The sequence below is a fragment of the Lontra canadensis genome, unplaced genomic scaffold (genome assembly GCF_010015895.1).
Source record: "Lontra canadensis isolate GAN:19392208 unplaced genomic scaffold, GSC_riverotter_1.0 scaffold49, whole genome shotgun sequence".
In the NCBI taxonomy this organism is placed as follows: Eukaryota; Metazoa; Chordata; class Mammalia; order Carnivora; family Mustelidae; genus Lontra; species Lontra canadensis.
Window position 1 is genome coordinate 11,071,387 of NW_022631043.1, and position 20,359 is coordinate 11,091,745.

The 20,359-nt window shown below is 41.9% G+C and overlaps 1 protein-coding gene across 1 annotated transcript in view; it reads left to right on the forward strand.

The window, feature by feature from the left end:
- The first annotated feature begins 837 nt into the window (after positions 1-837).
- LOC116876987 (general transcription factor 3C polypeptide 6-like) overlaps positions 838-20,359 on the forward strand; it is a 35,967-nt gene continuing 16,445 nt past the window's right edge. The window contains exon 1 of the mRNA XM_032873444.1: positions 838-929. Coding sequence (XP_032729335.1) covers positions 838-929 — 92 coding nt within the window. The remainder of the gene's footprint in view (positions 930-20,359) is intronic.

Here is a 20,359-nt window from a genome sequence, read left to right on the forward strand (position 1 = left end):
TTCTGCCTTAAGTGTCCATACTGCCAGCAGCCAGTACTTGCTTCTCTTTGTGGAGGGCTGCCTCCAGGCTACTGAAGCCCGGCTGGAGTTGCCTGCACCAAAATACAGGGAACTGAAGAGTGGGAATTTGTAGAGTCTTAACCAATGACCAAGGAGTGGGATGGTGGGTATAAACACTTCAGCTCCCTTCCCCTGATGAGGACAGCTCTGAGATATGATCGACACTGTCTACAGTGCTTACCTGCAGAAGTGAGCAGAGTTTCCCTCCATGAGACCCTTCTTGCTTATTTTCTTCATTGTGCCCATGGTAGATGGAAGATACTAGTGACCAGCTTCCTTTCATTTCCTGTCCCACTTTCTCAATCTCCTGAAGGTTTTTCCGATCATTTATACACATCCTTGTGTGTGAATCTTCTTCTAGAGAAGGTTCTCTAAGATAATACATTTGTTGAATTAATTCATTAAAGCAAGTCTTGATCTTCACATATTTGCTTTTCACATGGATATCTTTAAACCAACCTCATCTTTGGAATTCAGACATTGTAAGCCATGTCACTTGCTTTTACAACCATGTTTGTGCAATGATTTCAATGTTTTGCTACAATTTTCCCTAACATTTTATAAAAACAAGTGAGAAATGGAAAAATGAAAGCCCTCACACCAGCATTTAAACAACTGAGACACAGATAAAAACCACTCGGTGTGCTCATAGCAGGCAATCTCTGGTTCTGTTGCAATCCTTGATGGATTCAAGCTGCTCAGTCATGAAGAACAGGTACCAAATTAAATACCATATAGGAATCTCAGGAAATAGATCATCTAAGACTGTATTGAAAGATGAGCCTTATTGAAAGATACGGAGAGATCTTTGAAAAGTATGGAAATTATGAAAATTGGCACCAAAAACCCTTCCAGAATTCCAAAGGCAGGTAAGTGCTTGGAACCAGAGAGCAGTTCGTAAGGGTGAGCATGTTTTGTGCTCCCTTGTCAAGAGGAGAAATAGTCCCGGACTCAAGTTTCACCTCACAAATAGTTAAAGAAATCTTATAAAATCCTATGAAACCACCCCTGCAGCCTCACACTGAGTTTCATACTCTGTCTCTTGCAAAATCACCACTAGCCAGTCATTTTCCTACATTTTAAAATAAAACTCTTCTCCTTCCCAAATGTCACTTTAAATAAGCTGGGGAAAAAAAAAATCAGGGTTTGAGGCAGGAAATTACATAAGAGTAAAACTATTTGCATTTAATGTTCAAACCAATTTTAATGTTTTAAAAAATCATTGCATAATCAAAAATTTTAGTAATGCTTTTGGATGCCATGGAATATGACTCCTCCATAGTACATGCAAAGTTTGGGTTTTTTTCAGTTCTCTTCATTCAGCTTTTATATGTTTTTTGGGGGGAGGGGAATTACTGCATTATGCATGGCAGAAGAAAGTTTCACAGTCTGACGGAATAATACAGATCACAGCTCTGTCACCAGTTATGGAACCTCCTGGAAGCTGGTCTTTCTGAGCCTCAATGTATGCATCTGTAATAATGCTTCCTATGGAGGGTTGTCATGAGGATTAAGTTAGAGAGTTTAGATAAAGCACACAGGGCATAGCCAGCATTCACTGAATCTCAGTTCTCTTTCCCATGCTCCCATCATAGAACAGTGGCTGTGAGTGATTTTGCAAACAATTTGACTTGGCTTGAAGAACAAGTCTGAACTTCTTAGCGTGACGCACGGGCCCCATGTGATCTGCCTCTGTGTGTTTCTCCTGGCTCATCCAACTCCTTTCCCTTTCCCCATCTATCACTCTGCTTCTAAAGGAGCAGCGCATGGGACTGCTTGTGCCTAGAAAGTGTTGTGCTCTTCCTGTCTGCAGGCCTTCCCTCTGGGCCCAGGATGCTCCCCCCAGGATTTGGTCCAGATGAGACATCCTCCTGGACTCCTGGAGGTCCCACACCCTCCAGCCTGGGGAAAACGGCTATCTTGTACAGTCTCCCAGGACCCTGGGCTCTCTCTTACACAACACTTGTTAGTTAGTTTTGTAAATATCTGTAATATCAGTTTCCTCCTTTAGATTATAATTTCCTCAAATAAGGATAAATTTCTTTCCACACAGAACTCATTTTATTATTACAAAAGCCCTATGAGATAAATTGTCTCAACCCCATTTTAGAGATGAGAAAAACAAAAGAAAAAAAAAACTAGATGATTCTTCCATAACCAGATATCTAGTAAGCAACACAGCCAGCTCTGTTACCCACATGCTAGAAACCCATCTTCTGCCCCATGCTCAGGATATGAGGTGTACAGGTACTCAGTGAAAACAGAATGAGCAAATGATTCCATCTCAGGGAGTAAAACAAGACCTGAGCAGGGACAAAGAAAGTTTAAGGCACTGCCAAATTGATGATTTATTGAGAAGAAGGCAAAGACCTAGCAAATAAAACCTAGAGCTTGGAAGAGCCTCTTCCCTCTGGTGTCATGAGTTGATTCTGGAATAATGGAGCATACACTGCCTTGGAGAAAAGGAGATCTGAATTCTAGTGTCAACGTCGGTGACCTGCCACTTGACACACCTCACTCACCCTATCTATTAATGGATGCAGTGGATTCAGAAGCCCTTCCAGGATCAGATGTATATGTTCTGTGATACTGACAGAGCAGTACCCCTCCAGGGTACTTACACTCGTTATCCTTCTGCCTTGTTAATAGTGTACTCCTCCTCATTTCTATCTCAACACAAATGTCAATACAGAATAGTCATTAATAACACAGATTTTTAAATCCTGGCTTTGTGACGCCCGAGGAATGTGATCTTCGATGTCACTTAACTTTTGGTACCTATGTTTTGCATATCGGTCTCCACCACTGAAGGATAGAGGCATTGCTGTTTAATTGCTTAACATCTACAGCATACTTGTACATAGTAACATGGCCACGAAAGGAAAAGAAAGTTGGTTTCAAAGATTTTTACCAATTTATGGTGCATTATTTTATTATATATTATTTAAAGCAATCCTAGCCAAAGGTATAGAAATAGATACAGATATAGATATATAAGTAGAGATAGAGAGGTAGAGGTGGGGATGGAGATATAGGGACCCAGAGGCTGTATTGTCACCTCTATCTTCAACCTTTGGGTCAATGACTGCATGAACCAGTTGTCATAAAAGAAAATAACTACTCACCATCACAATTTTGTGTTCAAGTTTGATTTGGACTGGCACATGGGACAATGCAATGTTTATACAAACTGTGGTTGAAAATATTGGCAGGATACAGAGGTCAAGTCCACATAGCACAGAAAAAAAAAAACAAAACACTAGTAAAAACAAATGTTCAGTTCCAGTGCACAAAAGGACAAATGCAGGGAAATGTTGGAAGTAACATTTTGAAAGTAAGATTTAATTTCCCTTTAGTTTCCTTGCTAAATACTTGACATTATACGAAGCCCTGTCTGATTTGCATACTCCAAGACCCACACTTGAAATCCACATTTCCTGATTTACGTAGTGTGAGCCGATCTTCATGAAGTCAGTTGATGTAGGTCTCTCTTCAGCTACCAAAGAAAATGAAAAAGGAGAAGAGGAGGAGAAACAAGAGGAGAGAGAGAAAATGAGAAGAAGAGGGAAAAAAATTAACCTCATAATTAAATGTTACAATTTTAATGACTGCATCTGAACATTTTGCCCTTCCCTTCAGATCAATAAGGCCAAAATTTCCTTAGGTATGACCAACTTCACACACCTTCCAACATACACAAATCTATGTAAATATGCAATATTCTCTTTTCAAGGTTCGGTGTATGTGATATTGAACTAGGTATGTAGACATGTTCTAGCTGAAGGTTACAAAGAATGACCAAAGTAATATAATATGATGATTCAGAATTCTCTGTGTTTTCAACTCTGTCTGTGTGCGTGCACATGCACACGCATGCCCATGTCTAAGCTGATGGATTTGTGAGTCGAGTAAAGATCTCTCACCTCTTCAATTTTCAGAGATTTTAGAACCACAGAACAAGCAAAGCCATCCTTTGAATAATAGAGAACCAAAGCCTAGAGAGCCTCATCTTCAGAGGAGCGGACACTGGACGTCAGGTTTCTGCTCCCTTCTGTACAACAGAGCTGTTGCTGGAAGGGGCTGTGCATTTCTCAGTGCCTCTGCATCCCGGTGAGGCCATGTGATCCCAATAATCAACTGGGAGGGCAAGCCATGAGTGTCACCTCCAGGCTTTCGGGCAACCTTAACCATCTTAGGTTAAGAAGCAGCTGTATGTTCTTCAGTCTCCCTTCTCCCATTATCTGACTAGAGACAGAGGATTCTGAGGCCCTTGAGGATGGTGATTCCACAAGATGTAAAAAAGCCTGTGTCACTGAATCATCAGATGGAAAACACTCACCCTTAACCAGGAGTACCCATACTGGATACCCCAGTCGTATCTTCCCCCTCCTTATCCCAAGATCTGGACCCATGACAGACTCACAGTAGGCATGCAGTAAATATTTGTGGAATGAAAGGTCAACAATTACTTCAACTGTAAAATAGGAATAAAAAAAAATCTTTCAAATACTCAAAATCAAGATAATGAACCCTACGATTTTGTGAGTTCTTTATGCTCTGAAGCCGAAAATCTCTGGTCCAATAAATTGTCCAGATTCTTCTGCTTTGGTATGTTTTCAGTTTATCTTTGGCTTCAATTTTGAAAATTCCATTCCTGCGATCCGCCCCCCCCCCCCAAAATCTATCTATATTTAGTGTTGTGCAAACTATCTTGTCCTGGTTTGAAGTGGGGAGAACATACTTCTCTCTGGTTTGCCAAGACAGATCAGAGCAGCTAATATTTATTAAGGAGTTGATAAGAAAGACCACTCTGCTAAGCAAATTGCATGATTGAGTCCAGGCTCTCTGCTAAGCAAATTACATGCAGTGGCGCACTTTTTCAACACCCTATTATTCCCACTTCATAGGTAAGAAAACATACTTAGAGAGATTAAGTGACTTGTCCAATGTCACATACTTAGTAAATAGTAAATGTGGGATAAGAACAGAGGTTCATCTAATATAAAACCTAGGTTGTAATCTCCAGGCTCTGCCACCCCATGGCAAGCAATGGAGAATGATTCTGGCTCATGAAAGAAAGGAAGGGAGGAAGGCAGGCAGGCAGGCAGGAAGAATGGAAGGAAGGAAGGAAGGAAGGAAGGAAGGAAGGAAGGAAGGAAAGAAGGAACTTATTGGAAGGATTGAAGATGAATGTAAGGGGGGAAAAAAATCCCAAAGAACTAAAAAGGAGCAGGCAGGCATCAAAGCAATTCCTTTGAGTCCAGGAAGGAAGGATTAACAAACAGCCTTTTCTTCGGGGAAGGTTCTGGAACTGAGATGCATCTGTTTTCAGCATTTGTGTTACTCTGCCCAAGAATCAAATTCCATGCCAAGACTCTGGCCTCACTCACATCACCTGCAGGATCCTTGGCCAGGGGAGAGAGGGCACTATGAGTGTAGCCCCACCAAAACTGTAGTCAGTGGGATGAGGTAGTCCCCAGAGTACAATAAGGGTACTATCACTGGAACTAGAGGGACAGGGCATAGAGACATATCCACTAAACAGGAGATATCCACTTACAGAATAATGCAAAAGAAACAGATATTGTATCCCCAATGTACGAGAAGCTACAAAGCCAACATAATGCTGAAATGTATGTTTTTCCCCTCCCTGCACTCAGCAAAACCTAAACTCAAATCCCTCCTTTGTTGAAGCGAATTGGTTGGGGCTTAAATTGGGTTTGAACTGTGTTCTCCCATTTATTAGCTATATGTCTTTGGAAATTTACTACACTTCTTAAAGTCCCAGTTTTTCCACCAATAAAAAAGCCTGGTGCCACGCATCTACCTAGCTGAACACAGAACACCTTTGGGCAAAACTCATGGCTTTCAAATGCCAGTCCACAATCAAACACTCACCAGTCAGTGACAAGACTTAGTGTCAAGGTGTCCTTTTTGAATTTGTGATGATGAGATATAGCAGTTTTTTTTTTTTAATGTTGTGACATATTTTCTAATTGCTAAAATAAATGTTACAAGCCCTAGGTCTGCCCATCAGTTCTTTCCATAATTTTATTCATTCATGAATCTCGGGATCTGAGAATGTCTTGCACACACCACTTCACCAGCAGCATTTCCAGATGCTTCCGCACAGTGTCACCGAATCAGAGTCCTCACTCCCTATCCCCTTGCTCTCTAGCCTCTTTTGCTTCATTTTCCCTTGTGAAATTATGCATTGATTCATCTGTTTATGGTCTTCTTAGAAAATAAGTTTCATGATATCAGGACTATTTTTTTTTACAGATGTATTTATTTTAGAGGGAGAGAGAGTGAGAGAGCAGGGGGGAGGGACAGAGGGAGCTGGAGAAACAGACTCCCTGCTGAAGGGAAAGCCTGACTGGAGGGATCAATCCCAGGACAGGAGATCAAGACCCGCGCTGTAATCAAAAGTTGGATGCTTAACTGACTGAGCCACCCAGTAGCCCCAGGAATATATACATAAAATCAACTTTTAAAAAAGACTTCAGAATAAATAAAGAATGAAGCATCCTCCTGTAGAGCTAGAGAGAGCTCCCGTGAATACACTATGCCGCAGCTATCAGAGCCTCAGTCTTCTCGTCTGCAAAATGGCTTGAGGGTCTTTGGGAGGTTTAAGTGAGGAAATTGAAGCAAAGCTTCTATATATAATAGTGTCCACTCAATGGCTAGTGTCTCTGGCTGTACTTTAGTATTGTTCCCAAGTGTTTTTCCAAGTTTGATGTCCTATTTCCTTGAAATAAGACATTACCCCCAACAAGGCTAGGCGCACATCCTATACTTCTCTGTCACCCGCTGCTGCAGCAAGCACAGCCGGGGTCGGAGCGAGGCTCCCGAACATGGAGCAGGCTGTGCCCATCACAGGAGTCCAGAAAGACACGAGATGTCCGTAGTGGGAACCAGCTCTGCCTCACTCCCTACTGAGCTCTGGGGCTGAGCGCAGTATCTTGTACATAGCAGGTGCCCCACGGCATCAGCTGAACAAATGAATTGGACTGGCTGCAAGTGAGCAAGAACTACAAGGCCTGAAGACAAGACCATAACTTAGTAGATCCTAAAACCACATGGGAACTAAACAGCTAAAGAAAAGGAGACACCTGGAAAGGAAATGCAATGGACTCTGCAGACTATGAGCAAAGACTTTGCTAGATCCAGCCCTAAGTCTCTTTGAATCATTTGTATGTGCAAGTTCTTGGGTGCTGATACAAAAAAAGAGAAATTCTTCTCATGACTTTTATATTTACCTCTTAGACTAGTCTTAGCAATCAAAGCTCCAGAATTACTAGGAAGAGATTGTTTCAATAAGTTTGTAAAGTAAGAAAAAAGAAAGGAATAAAAGGAAGAGTGATGGGAGGAAGAAAAGAAGAGGGGAAAAAAAGAGAATTAAGGAGGAGGACAGAGACCCTAGTTCTATCCAGTTGGTCTTACACGGTTGATTTGTCCCCTTTGACCTAGGAATCCACCCTAGGGAAGGGATACATAGATGATAGATAGATGAGATGGATAGATGATAGATAGATAGATACATAGATAGTAGATGATAAAGATAAAAGATGTGTTTGATGGATGGGTGGAAGATTGGATAGGTAGGTAGATGACAGATGATAGATAGATGATAGATAGGTAGATAGATAATAGAGTCTTTTTAAGGCTTTAGGTATGAAGATGTTCTTGTTGGTATTACTTAGAAGAGAAAATTAGAGCAAACAATCCAAATAAACACCATTTTATGCTGAGGGAGTTGAGATTGTGGCAGACCTCCTCTGCAGAACTGGAGAGAGCAATTTAAATGATGCATCTTGCAACATTTTTTAAAAGGGGCTTATAATGTTACATTTTTATTTTTTTAATTATTGTAACAGCTTTTCTGAGATAAAGTTCACATGCAATACAACTCACACTTTAACATGTAAAATTCCATGTTTTTAGTATATTCACAGAATTGTACAATATCACCATGATTAATTTTAGAGCTTATAATCACCACCCCCCAAAAGTACCTTACTCACAGCAGATAATCCTGATGTTTCCTAATCCCTAAGGCCCAGGAAACACTAATTTCCTTCCTATTCCTATGGATTTGCTAGTGTTGAACATTTCATAAAAATGGAATACTGTAACATGTAACATTTTGTATGTGGTATGTTGTCAAGGTTCATGCATGTTTTAGCAGGGATCCTTCGTTTCTCTTTTATTGCTGACTGATATTCCCTTGGGTAGGTAGAGAACACCTTGCTAACCCACATTTCACTTGACAAGCCTTTATATTTTTGCACCTTTTGGCTATTATGAATAATGCTCTTATGAACATGCATGAATAAATTTTTGTGTGGACTTAATGCTTTCATTTTTGGAGGGTGCTTACCTAGGAGTGGAATTCCTGGGTCATATGGTAACTCCCTATTTCACTATTTGAATACCTGCAAGACTTTCTTCTAAAATGACTGTACCATTGTACATTCCCATATCAGCAGTGTGTGATGGCGCCAATTGCTCTACATCCTAACATGGTACATTGTCCAAAGCAGACTATAAAATCAAAGAAATAATATCATCAAGGAGCCACATTTCTTCTAGTTTTTTTTTTTACATTTTCCAAATGCTTCCTTATTCTTTGCATGTCTTATGATCACACACACACACACACACACACACACACACATATATAGTTTATCCATCAAGAATCATTTCAGACCATTGAGTTTGAAGGTCACTCAACTCAAGAGTTTAGGTTCACCTTAGTCGTGCTCACTGTCCTTCCTTCCTTTCTCATTAAAACATTACACAGTCCTGGGTTTGCTGATATTCCCACAGTGGGGGTGAGGAGGACAGTTCTCCATTGCCTGGAGATCCCAGCCCCACCAATCACCAGAGAAAGACCCTCTCACTTTGCTGAGGGAGAGATGGTCTCTGCAGAGCAAGCAACAAATGGCCAACAGTATTGAAGATTACTGCTCAATCTACAGACAAACTCATCCAGCTAACTTTATGCAACCAACTGCCTCATGTTCTCCTGAATCAAGAATGTTTGATTTGCTTGGATGCCCCACCACTTTAGAAGGTGACTTGTTTGCTTTCTGCCTCCCTCTGTGACACACAGACCCAGTTGCTGTGGGTTTTCTTTAGACCTCAGATTTAATGCGAATAAGGGGAAAGGTTGAGAAGTTGTTAGGGATTAAAAATCTGGCGTTACTTTCTATTGGTACAACTAACTTTTAATTAACAGAAGAAAAAAAAAAGGGAAAGAGAAAAGCTGTATCATCAATCCATCCAGATGTCAGTTGCTGTTTAGCTGTTAATGCTTACTTTTTTATTGCATCGAAAACTCCCAAGATGTATTTTGACATTATTTACCTTCCTTTGTAATTAGAGTTAGCAAGACCGGCATCTTTTAACATGAGAGTGTTCTTTAAATACCTGCCACCATTTTGAAAGCTTCCATCCTTGCGAAACCTATAATTATAACTTTTACTGTATTATGCTGCTAAGTTTATTTTAGATGAAAAAAAAATCCTTTGGCTCTTTGGTCATAGTCACTGAAAACAGGTTGTAAGAATATACTAGGTTATGAAGACTAAGGAAGAAAAGGCTGGGCACACCAATTTCTTTTATGATGCAGATATAGTGTGTTTGAGGCTCTGCAGCACAGAGGGAAGGCTCTGCCCCTTGCAAGTCATCAGCTGTAGTGGGTTGAATGGTGGCCCTCAAAAGATGTGTCCATGTCTTAACCCCTGGAATCCATGACTGTGAACTTATCCGGAGAAAGGGTCTTTGCAGATGTCATTAAGTTAGATATCTCAAGACAAGATCATCCTGGACTCTCTGGATGGGCCGTATCTTCAATGATAAGTGTCCCTATAAGAGAAAAGGGCAGACACAGGGAGAAGAGGAGAAGGCATATGAAGTTGGACACTGAGGATGGAATTAAGCAGGGCCACAGCCAGGGAGCCTCTAGACCCCTCAGAATCTGGATGCGCCAAGGAAGGATCTCTCTAGAGCCTTTGGGGCAAGTCCGGCCATCTGACACCTTGATTTGAGACTTCTGGTGCCCAGAGCGGTGATAGAATTTGTGGCCATTTGTCACAACAGCCCTAGAAAACCAGGGCTGTGTGATCTTGGTGATACTACTTCACTTTCCCTAGTCATTGTTGCCCCATCTGTTAGATGAGAGCTGTAACACCTCCCTGTAAGGTTGTAATGGGAATTAAACCTAATGTAATACCTGGTGCTTAGTAGGTTCAGTAAACGGCAGTTGTAGTTATCACATTGTTATTATTAATACTATCAATTTCATAAAAGTTGAAGGGAAACAATAACCAGAGACTCAAGAAGGCTTGGAGACTCTGTCCACACTGTGACCCCGCCCCCACCCTCACCCCCACAGCCTCCAAGATATGCTGTGAAAGACTGCCCTATTTTTAATGCAGTATTGCAACTATTGAAGGTTTGTATTCGGGGATTTTTTTCAATGGCCCCACCTTATGCTGAGATCCATGATAAATGCTAAGCTGAGTAAATATTAAACCAGCGAAAGTGGTCAAGGAAGCAGGTTATAATTAAGCTGGTGTTACAGTCTGTTAACCCCCTTTATAGGAATGAAACAATGGTCTTTCCATAAAAGAAACCCAACTTGAACCACAGACTGGAAAATCTTAAGAGAATGGAGTCTAATTTGATTAGCCAGTCATGTTTCTCCTCTCAATAAACTCTGGCCCAGTTAAGGCCAATGGACTTCTAATCAGAGAGAAACTCAGTCTCTCCTTTTTTCTGGCTCTGGTGACATCTTGAAGCTTTCACTCATCTTTTCTCCGACTAGGATTATCCTCCCTCAGTCATGACCATCTGTCTTTACTGCTCTCACGTCTACTACCACCATCCTAGTTCAGGATCCCTCAGATTTTCCCAGGATGACAGCTGCTGTCCCCTCACTGATTTTATACTTTTCTCTGTGCACCCCTATAGACCATTTGCACACAGCAGCCCGAATAGATGAACTTTTAAAAAGCAAATTACTCCACACAAACTTGAGCGCCCCAAGTGGCTTCCCATCTCCCTTGGAAGAAAACCCAAGCATCTTGCCCTGGAATGCCTAACATGACCTCTCTCCTTGAGCTCTGTCATATTGACCTCCTTCCTGCTCCCCAAACTCACCGAGCTCATTCCCTCCTTTGGGACTTTCCTTCTGGCTGTCTCTTTCCTTTCCTGTGACTGGTTCCTTTTGACACTCAGATCTCGCTTCTATATCACCTCCTCAGAAAGACTATCTTTGACCACCAAACACTTTCAAGTCCATCACCCTGACAAATTTCTTCTTAGTGTTTATCACCATCTGAATAGGCTGTTCATTAATTTGCTCACTTGGTTTCTATCTTTCTCTTGAGAATAAAAAGTTCTTATGAGCAGGAGCTTTGTCCATCTTGGTCACCGCTCTGTCCCCACTGCCTAGAATAGTACCTGATTCATCAAAGGTAACCATAAATATGTACCCAGTGTTCAATGATTATTGACTTAGAGCAGTGGTTCTCAACAGGAAGTTAATTTTTCCCCAGGGATATTTGTCAGGGTCAGGAGATATTTTATTTTGTCATACTTAAGGGTGGTCCTGGTGCCTTCTAGCATGAGTAGAGACCAGGTTTGTTACTCAGTATCCTAGAATGTGCAGGACCGTCGAGTCCAAGTGCCAGTAGTGCTGAGGTTGAGAGACCCTGATTTCTAGTCTACACATTGCCTACCGATACTATACAAAGTGCCAAGGATTCCACCAAAGGACTACTCAGTGCTTGACACAAAAGCTTTTGTGAGGGAGAAGGACAATATAAACAGATTGCAACCATTGGATATGATAATTGACTTATGAAGGGTATGTTTATGATGTATAGAACACTTAGAAGTGGCACATACTCTAACAAGGACTGTAGGAAAGATTTACTAGAGGGGACACTCAAGCTTTTCCTACCATACCAGTTTTTTTCTAAATGTTCATTACCATATCCACATACCACCTGTTCTATGATGTATACAGTAATTTTTTTCCTCTAAATTTGTTGTAATCTAAATGCATTTATTTTTAAAATTTGATCTCGCTAGTTTTAGGAGACAGTACTTTTTCTATTAACTCACCTTTTAAGATAGCCTTATTGAAATGTGATTCATGTACCATACAATTTGCCCATGTAAGATGTACAACTGAATAGTTCTTAACATATTCACAGATATGCACAACCGTTACCACAGGTTAAGTTGAGAACATTTTAATCACTATTAAGCATTTAAAAATGCTTATCTACATGCTCCCTGTGGGCATCTTGCTGACCTGCAGTGATAGAAGGTAGTTTCCTGGGGCTCCTGTAGCTCAGTAAATCATCTGCCTTTGGCTCTGGCCATGATCTTGGGATTCTGGGATTGAGCCCCATGCCAGACTCCCTGCTCAGCAGGAAGTCTGCTTCTGCTTCTCCCTCTAGCTTTGCCCCTCCCCAGTGTTCCTGTGCACACACACACACTCTCTCTCTCTCAAATAAAGTACTTCCCTTGTGGAGATGTTATTTAACACCCAGTCTCTGAGGTACAGAGCAAGACAGGGGTAGTTGGACTTTTCCTGATGTACTTGGCCTGTGGTTTGGGCAGACGGGAAGGAGTTAGGAAGGGTTAAGTACTAAGGAGAAACAGTCTAGGGCTTTGTGGTTTGTGGAAAAGCCTGGGGTCAGGAATGGAGCCAAGAGCAGTCTTTGGTTTGAGGTCTCCAGTGCACAGATGATGGTGAGAAGGTCTTAGGAAGCATCAGAGATTAGGGGCCGAGGGTAAGAGCAGAACTTCTCACAGGGGCTATCAATTGCAGAAAGATGCCTACAGCAACAGGGAGCAGTGTCCCAGCCCAGTTCTACCCTGCTTGACCAGGCTTTTGGAGTCAGAGTCCATCCTGATCCTCCGACTATGCACCCTCCCTCCCTTCATCTGGCAGCAAGGTGCTGGGCAGGTGACTACACTCCCACTCTCCCCTCATCCTGCAGCAAGGTGCTGGGCAGGTGGCAACACCAGATTTCCTAGAGATCAAGGCCCAGGCCCTAGCTGCCTCCTTCATCACCCCCGTGCCACCCCCGAGATTCCAGCAAGATCTGTTTACAAAGACCTTGACAGTTCCATTCAGGCTACTAAAAATTCTACAAGACAGAAATAGTACACTCAACCTTTAGATGTGGAAGTCTGATAGAAATGGCATGATTTCCACTTTGGCACCATTTGGACAGTAAAGGATGTCTGCTGAGAGATCAAGCCCCTTCTGGGTTGTAGGAGGCAGAGAGATAAGCATCACATAAATACAGACTTGGCACGTGGAGCTTTCATGTCTGTTCTTCTGACACCAGACAGTCTGTTGCCATGGAAATTATTCCATCACTTCACAAATACAGCCTTCCTTCCAGAAGTGCAGAACAGCCAAGCACGTCTGCATTTGGGAATCAAACTTGAAGGGTTGTCATTCTGACCCATGAAGAGCATACCTCTTGCATCTCTGACTTTGTCTTCTGACCTCATTATGAAGGATTTGGTCACATTAAGGTGACTTTTTTAAAGAGTAGTTTCCCCTTTCCTGACAAAGCATCTCCAGCAGTCTTGTCTCCTCACAGCTAGCTAAAGGATACATGGTGCCTCATTGGCCTTAAAGAATCCAGCCCAACCTAAGGGTCTGTCCAGCCTGCTTCTGCATCTGCAGGAAGGTGCTCTTGAGATGTTTCATGCGATTGGCTGTTAAGAAGACAGTGGTTGTCTACTAAAACTAGTCCTTTGATAACACATCTAGGACATCTGCTAGTTCCCAGGCAGTGCTCAAGGTGTCAGAGAACACACAAAGATGGCTCAGCCCAGCATTCCTTTTTATGGGTTTACACACCAGTGATAGTAATAAATGCTGTAACCTCCGCTTTCAGTTAACAAAGTTCTATCTATGTGTTTTTTTCATTAGGTCTCATAAGGTCCCTGAGGAACATAATACTATGATTAGTAGCACTTACCCAGGGACCCTGGGCAAAGTCAAACAGATGTCTCTTGACTCCAAATCCCTTGCTTGTAGCATACCCCATCTCCTCAGAGAACCACATTGTCTGGCAGAATAGGATCAGTGCCATCAGTGCCATTGAAAAGTATAGCCGGGAGACTTTAAGATGTTAATGAGGAGGAAACATTTGCATGTTTGAGAATGAATCAGAAGGACTTCATGGAGGAGGCAGTATTTGATGAACTGAAGATTTCAAAGTGGAAATCAAGAGCAAGACTCCTATTCAGACAGAATACTTATAGATTTCCCCAAAGCTGGCTTCTCTGATATTGAACAAGGAAGAAGTTTGTTTTAAATGCTTTCTGCATTCTTTATACCCATGCTTTACATTTGCATTGTGAGGGTTAAATGAGTCAATCCAATAAAGCACTTAGTACTGTACCCAGGATGAAATGTGTTCAACATGTTACCTATACAATGGATCTTTGATTCTGACTAATGAAGATATGGGTGATCACTGAATTTTTTGCCATACATGTCAATATTTGTTTCTAATGAGGAAAAAAATAAGCTTAGGAAAGGAACATGGGGACATATATCTGTTTTGACCTAAGTCTTAATAAGTATTAGTGTAAGTGTTTATTGGTTGGAGAATGGACTTGATGAGGTCAAGATAGTGAGCTGGTTCCCATAAACTTGTATACCCTATTAACAGACTTCTGTCACCCCCCATCACAAACTCAGGTGCAAGAACAAATACTTTTTGGCTGTCACAGAGCTCATCCATGTTATTCCCTTTAATTCATGCCAACAAACAATACCAAGTACTTCAGTGCCTATGTTATTGCTACAGCACAGAACTCATACACATGGCATTCTTGGGACCTGACCTAGCTCCCAGAAGAAAATTCTTTTCTAGTTCACCAAGGGCAAGGGGAGGGCTTTGTGCCTCATAAATACGATGCAAGTGTCACATTGATCTGCTTTGAGCGATCACTTCCCTTTTGGAACACAAAAAGAATAGAAAAACAATGATGGTTATGATGCAAAGACACACACACACACACAGAGTGAATATTAACCAAGTATGCACCAACAGAATTATGGCTGCAGGACAAAGGGCTGCAACCAGACATTGTGCTCAGTGGGGTTACTTTTCTCCCAATGCCAGGACACCTCTGTCCCCAAAGGCTATGGAGAGGACATTCCGCAGAGAGGTTGTACTTCAAAAGTTGTTGGGTTTTCTACTTCTGGAGTTCTCCAGAAGTTTGCTAGTAGGATTTAGGAAGTTAATCCCCTTGGGGCATGAAACAAGATCCTCCCCATCTGGTTTCCTCTAGGATATAGCAGAAGCATCATCACAGCAGGACTTCTCAGAAAATTCCTGACCATCACCTAGTAACAGCTAACGATGAAGGAGAAGGAACATCAGAAAACTAGATTTTATTCTGTGGTCTGTGTGGCAAGAAGGCACTCCCAAACAAGGGTACCTTTAGGGACTCACTGTGATAGGAGATTTGGCCTTCAGAGTAGAGACACTGACTCTCTGCAAACCACCTAATTCATATCCAGACAGAATATATAGTGTGATATTTAAGCTCTCTGGCTCTCAGACCATGACTGCCTGGGTTCAAAGGCTAGGTCTGTAATTTAATCACTGTGTGGTTTTTGAGTAAATTACTTACCCTCTCTGTGCTTCATTTCCCTCATCTACAGAAAAACCATATCATAAGGATTAAATGAGTCAATCAAATAAAGCACGTGTAACTAACTGAAAGTGCTAAAAACATCACCTAGCATTATCTCAGCTGTATTTAGGAAGTCAGGGGATCGAGTAATATATTCTAAGGCATTTCGATCAGGAAAGAAAAGATGCATTTAAATATTTGTGTTGTGGTTTTGTGTTATGTAAAGGAATAAGCACTGCTTATGTAGGAAATTAGTTAAGTAAATAAACAAATAATAATTAGTGCCTGCCTAATATGTATCAGGCTGTGCTCTGAGCCTGGGTGTATACCTGGGGGCGGGGGGGGGGGGGGACCTGAGAAAACAAAAAGATAAAACCTCGCTCTCATGGAGCTTACAGAATTGGGGGGAAACATGCAATACACAAGATAAATTAGGAACACGGGTAGCATTTAGAGAGTATTAAGGGCTACAGAGAAAAGAAGATGCAAGATATCTCCTGCATGTCCTCATCTAATCCGTCAGCTCTACTGAATACCCATAGGGAGTCAGGCCTGCTGCTGTCTTAAACAGAAATATATGTCCTGCTTAACAATATGGGAAATGCCTACAGCTCCTATTTGTAAAATGGGCCCAACTTTGAATCACCTGAGATTGTGCCCAGAAAGGTGAAATTATGGCTAGCCATCATTGGTAGATACAGTTGCTACTTTTAGACCACTGTATTGTTTGGGACTCATTCTTATTTTTTTTCCCTGTTGCTAGAAAAAAACTCCCCTATTCCTGAACCCCCCCTACACTGTTGGTAACAATGCAAGCTGGTGCAGCCACTCTGGAAAACAGTATGGAGGTTCCTCAAAAGGTTGAAAATAGAGCTACCCTATGACCCAGCAATCACACGACTTGATACTTACCCTAAAGATACAAATGTAGTGATCTGAAGGGGCATGGGGACCCCAAAGTTTATAGCAGCAATGTCCACACAGATGAATGGAAAAGGAGGTTTGGTACATATATACAATGGAATACTATGCAGTCATCAAAAACCCCCAAAATCTTGTCATTTGCAATGACGTGAATGGAAGTAGAGGGTATTATGCTAAGTGAAATATGTCAATCAAAGAAAGACAATTATCATATGATCTCACTGGTATGAGGAACTTGAGAAACAAGACAGAGGATCATACAGGAAGGGAGGGAAAAATGAAAGAAGATAAAACCAGAAAGGGAGACAAAACATAAGAGGCTCTTAATCTCAAGAAACAAACTGAGGGTTGCTGGTGGGGAGGTGGATGGGAGGGATGGGGTGGCTGGATGATGGACATTGGGGAGGGTATGTGCTATGGTGAGAGCTGTGATTGTGTAAGACTAATGTATCACAAGCCTGTATAAAACAAATAATACATTATATGTAATTAAAAAAAAACTATTTCTGAGGCCAGCACAGGAATTTCATCTGTTCTGAATCAGCCTGCAGTGATCCAGTTTCCTTGTATTTGCCTCTTGAAATCCCTGTCATTGGACGGCCCAATGTATGCTCTCAGCTGCTGAGCTATCCATCAACTCTACCCCAGAGTACAGGATAGGGACTGGGGATTGTGGGTGGAGGGGATGTGGGTATATCAGGGATGTTGGCAGCGTATAGCAGGGATGTTGGCAGCCATGAACTCTAATAAAATGTTTCTAAATGGTGATGAAAATAGGTAGAATACAATAAAGATTAACCTTTGAAGATCTGAGGTCAATCGTTTGTTCAGGAAACAGTTACTGAGCACCTTGTATGCACCTGGCATTTTGCAAGGGCACTGGTTATGTGGCATTGAAAGGATGGAGGGGCTTCCTATCTTCTCAGAGCTTTCAACAGAGGCAAGATTGCACACACACTGTCACCATATTCAACCCTTGAATAGGTTTAACACTTCAGAAAGCCCTCCTTGAGCCTCACATGGCCCTATGGAAATAAACATTATCATCTCCATCTTAAATGAAGAAACTGACATCCCAAGACTAAATAAGGAAAGTCAGAAGGGAAGGAAACCATCTGATACAACATTATAATAGGAAATTGACAGCTCAAGTTATTTTTATAATCAAAGGATTGACCTCCCAGCTCCTCTAGAGCTGAGGAAATACAGTACTTGGGGAAAAAAAAAAAAAAAAAAAAAAACAACAGCAGGCAAAAGAAGCAATTTAACCCATACATAACTTAGCATGGAAACAGTAAGTTTCCCAAGCAAGTAATGTAGGTGTGGGGGGGTTGAAAAACAGAGCACCTACACCACTTCCTCAAGGCAAAAGCTTTCTGGTGTATCCCCGGCTATGAGGTGACAGCAGAGAAGAACCCCAGGTCCCAGTTACTGGCTTTGGTATGGCTTCTAATCAAACAAGACTCAGTAGGCGTCTGAGTTTCATTCCTTGCTGATGAAAAACAAGGGAGGGAAGGAGAAAGCAAAGGGGAAAGCATCAAGCCTTCCATCCTGTACCAAGCCCTGGGAGAGAACTCTCATCTCCACTCTGATGCCATCTATGGGTAACACCATCAGTAGAATGGGTATTTGTATGTACAGAGATGAGAACATGGAGGCTCAAAGAGATCTGGCGATTTTCTTGTTTACTGGGTTGGGGAGATGGCTAATTGCAGTGTACATGGATTTATTGAGTTTCTGTTACTTACCAGCACAGGGCTCTGCAGGGAGGTATGCTACCACGACCCTCAAGGATGTTTTCAGCTATCTCCTGCAGGAGAGGAAGATCTTGACTCAGGGAACCCTTGGAGCCTGACCACAGATGGAGCTCAGAGAAATGGAAAGCAGTTTGCATCACCTGCAAGGTGCCAAGAGGCTTCTCTAAAGGGCCTTACCCTCACAGAATCTCAGGAGCTGCCCACACAGATGAGCAGACAAGTTTTAATGGAGCCAAATGCCATCAAAGAACCAAGATTTCCCTCCCAGTATAGCCGTCCGTTGTTTCTGGGCAACAGCAGAAAGCATGACTCTAAAGAAGAGAACACACATAGGAAGGGGGAGGTGGGATCAAGCGGGGTGGCCTTTGGATTTGTCTATAGCTCCAATTTTCTTTCATGAATATTTCACTTAAATCCTGTATTAACCATTAAGTGGTAATGACTGTGTCTGTCTCCCTGCACTCACTCTGTCTCTGTCACTCAAGCATCCTTTTCTGTCTCCCTTCCTCCTCCTCTCTTTCTTCTGTCTTCCCTGTCTGTTCTTCAACACACCTTCAATTTTCTATTTCTTTTGCTCCCTCTTCCTTTCTTTATCTTTCATGCTTCTTTGCTCAGTTTCCTTCTCTTTCTCTCTCACACACACATACAGACACACACACACACACACACACACACACACACTCCTTCTCTCCTGTTCCATTACCTCATCTCACCTTTGGAATCAGGAAGGAATCTAAATCCATTGACTTCTCAGCCACATGCCACAAAGGACAGAGCTCATTATAAAGGCTGAAGGAGAGGTGGAGGACACCTGGGCTAGGGAGCCAAAAGCTGGAAATTGCACCCTAGATGGTTTATATGTACAGCAGTGTTGAGGGCCTGAAGGTTCCACCATGTTCTAATCATTAATAACCCAATGGGAAGACCACATGGGAGCCAGAGAAGGAAGGGCCCTACTGTCCTCTAATCTCTTGGTTAGGCAAGTGTACACATTTCCCATGGGAAATCATACCAACGTATTTGAAGGAGTTGATGAAAATCAGAAGGTGCGGGAGCAGGAAGAGGAGGCAGAGAAAGTTCAGGTTTTATGAGGCTCCTGGGTGGCTCAGTCAGTTAAGTGTCCGACCCATGATTTTGGCTCAGGTCATGATCTCAGGGCCATGAGACTGAGCCTCAAGTCAGGGTCTGTGTTCAATGGGGAGTTCTGCTTGAAGATCCCCTCCTTTCAGCCTTCCCCCTGCTTGCATGGGCTCTCTCCGTCTCTGAAATAAATAAATAAATTAATTAATTAATATTAAAAAGAAAAGTAAGTTAAGGGCTTATGACTTACCTTGAAAAAAGAAAGTAAAAAGGGAAGATCATTAGTGCTTTTGCATACAAAATCCATCTGATTTGTCTCCTGCCTCACCTTCTGCTACATTTCCCCACCCCAACCCAGACGTCCTCCTTGCTCAAGCCATGCCTCTGTGTTCAAATAAATGACTGGAATTTTCTTCCTCTTTTATTTCACCAAATTAAGTTTTATGTGATGAAGAGTTCCCCAAAATGTTAACAGACTTTATTTGTTCTGTGTGGTAGGTTAAGATAAGATCGAAAATTATTTTAATTTTTTTATGTTTCCCTCCCCCATATTTTTTGCAATAAGCAAGTATTACTATCGTGATAAGATAAAAATTTTAAAATCATCAAAAACCCAATAAATCCATTGTGTTTAGCACAGCTCCCCTTCCAGGATCTCTGGTGGCTCCCCATCACATTAACCTCTGTCTGTTCAGAATTATCAGCACCCTTTTGTCTTTGCAGCCCTCACTTTAACCTTTTCACTGGACACTTTTATGCCCATCCTCTCATCTAACCTTTTTCACAACCCTATAAATTGAGGTGATTGCTCCCATTTTACAGATAAGGAAAAGGAGGCTGAGAGA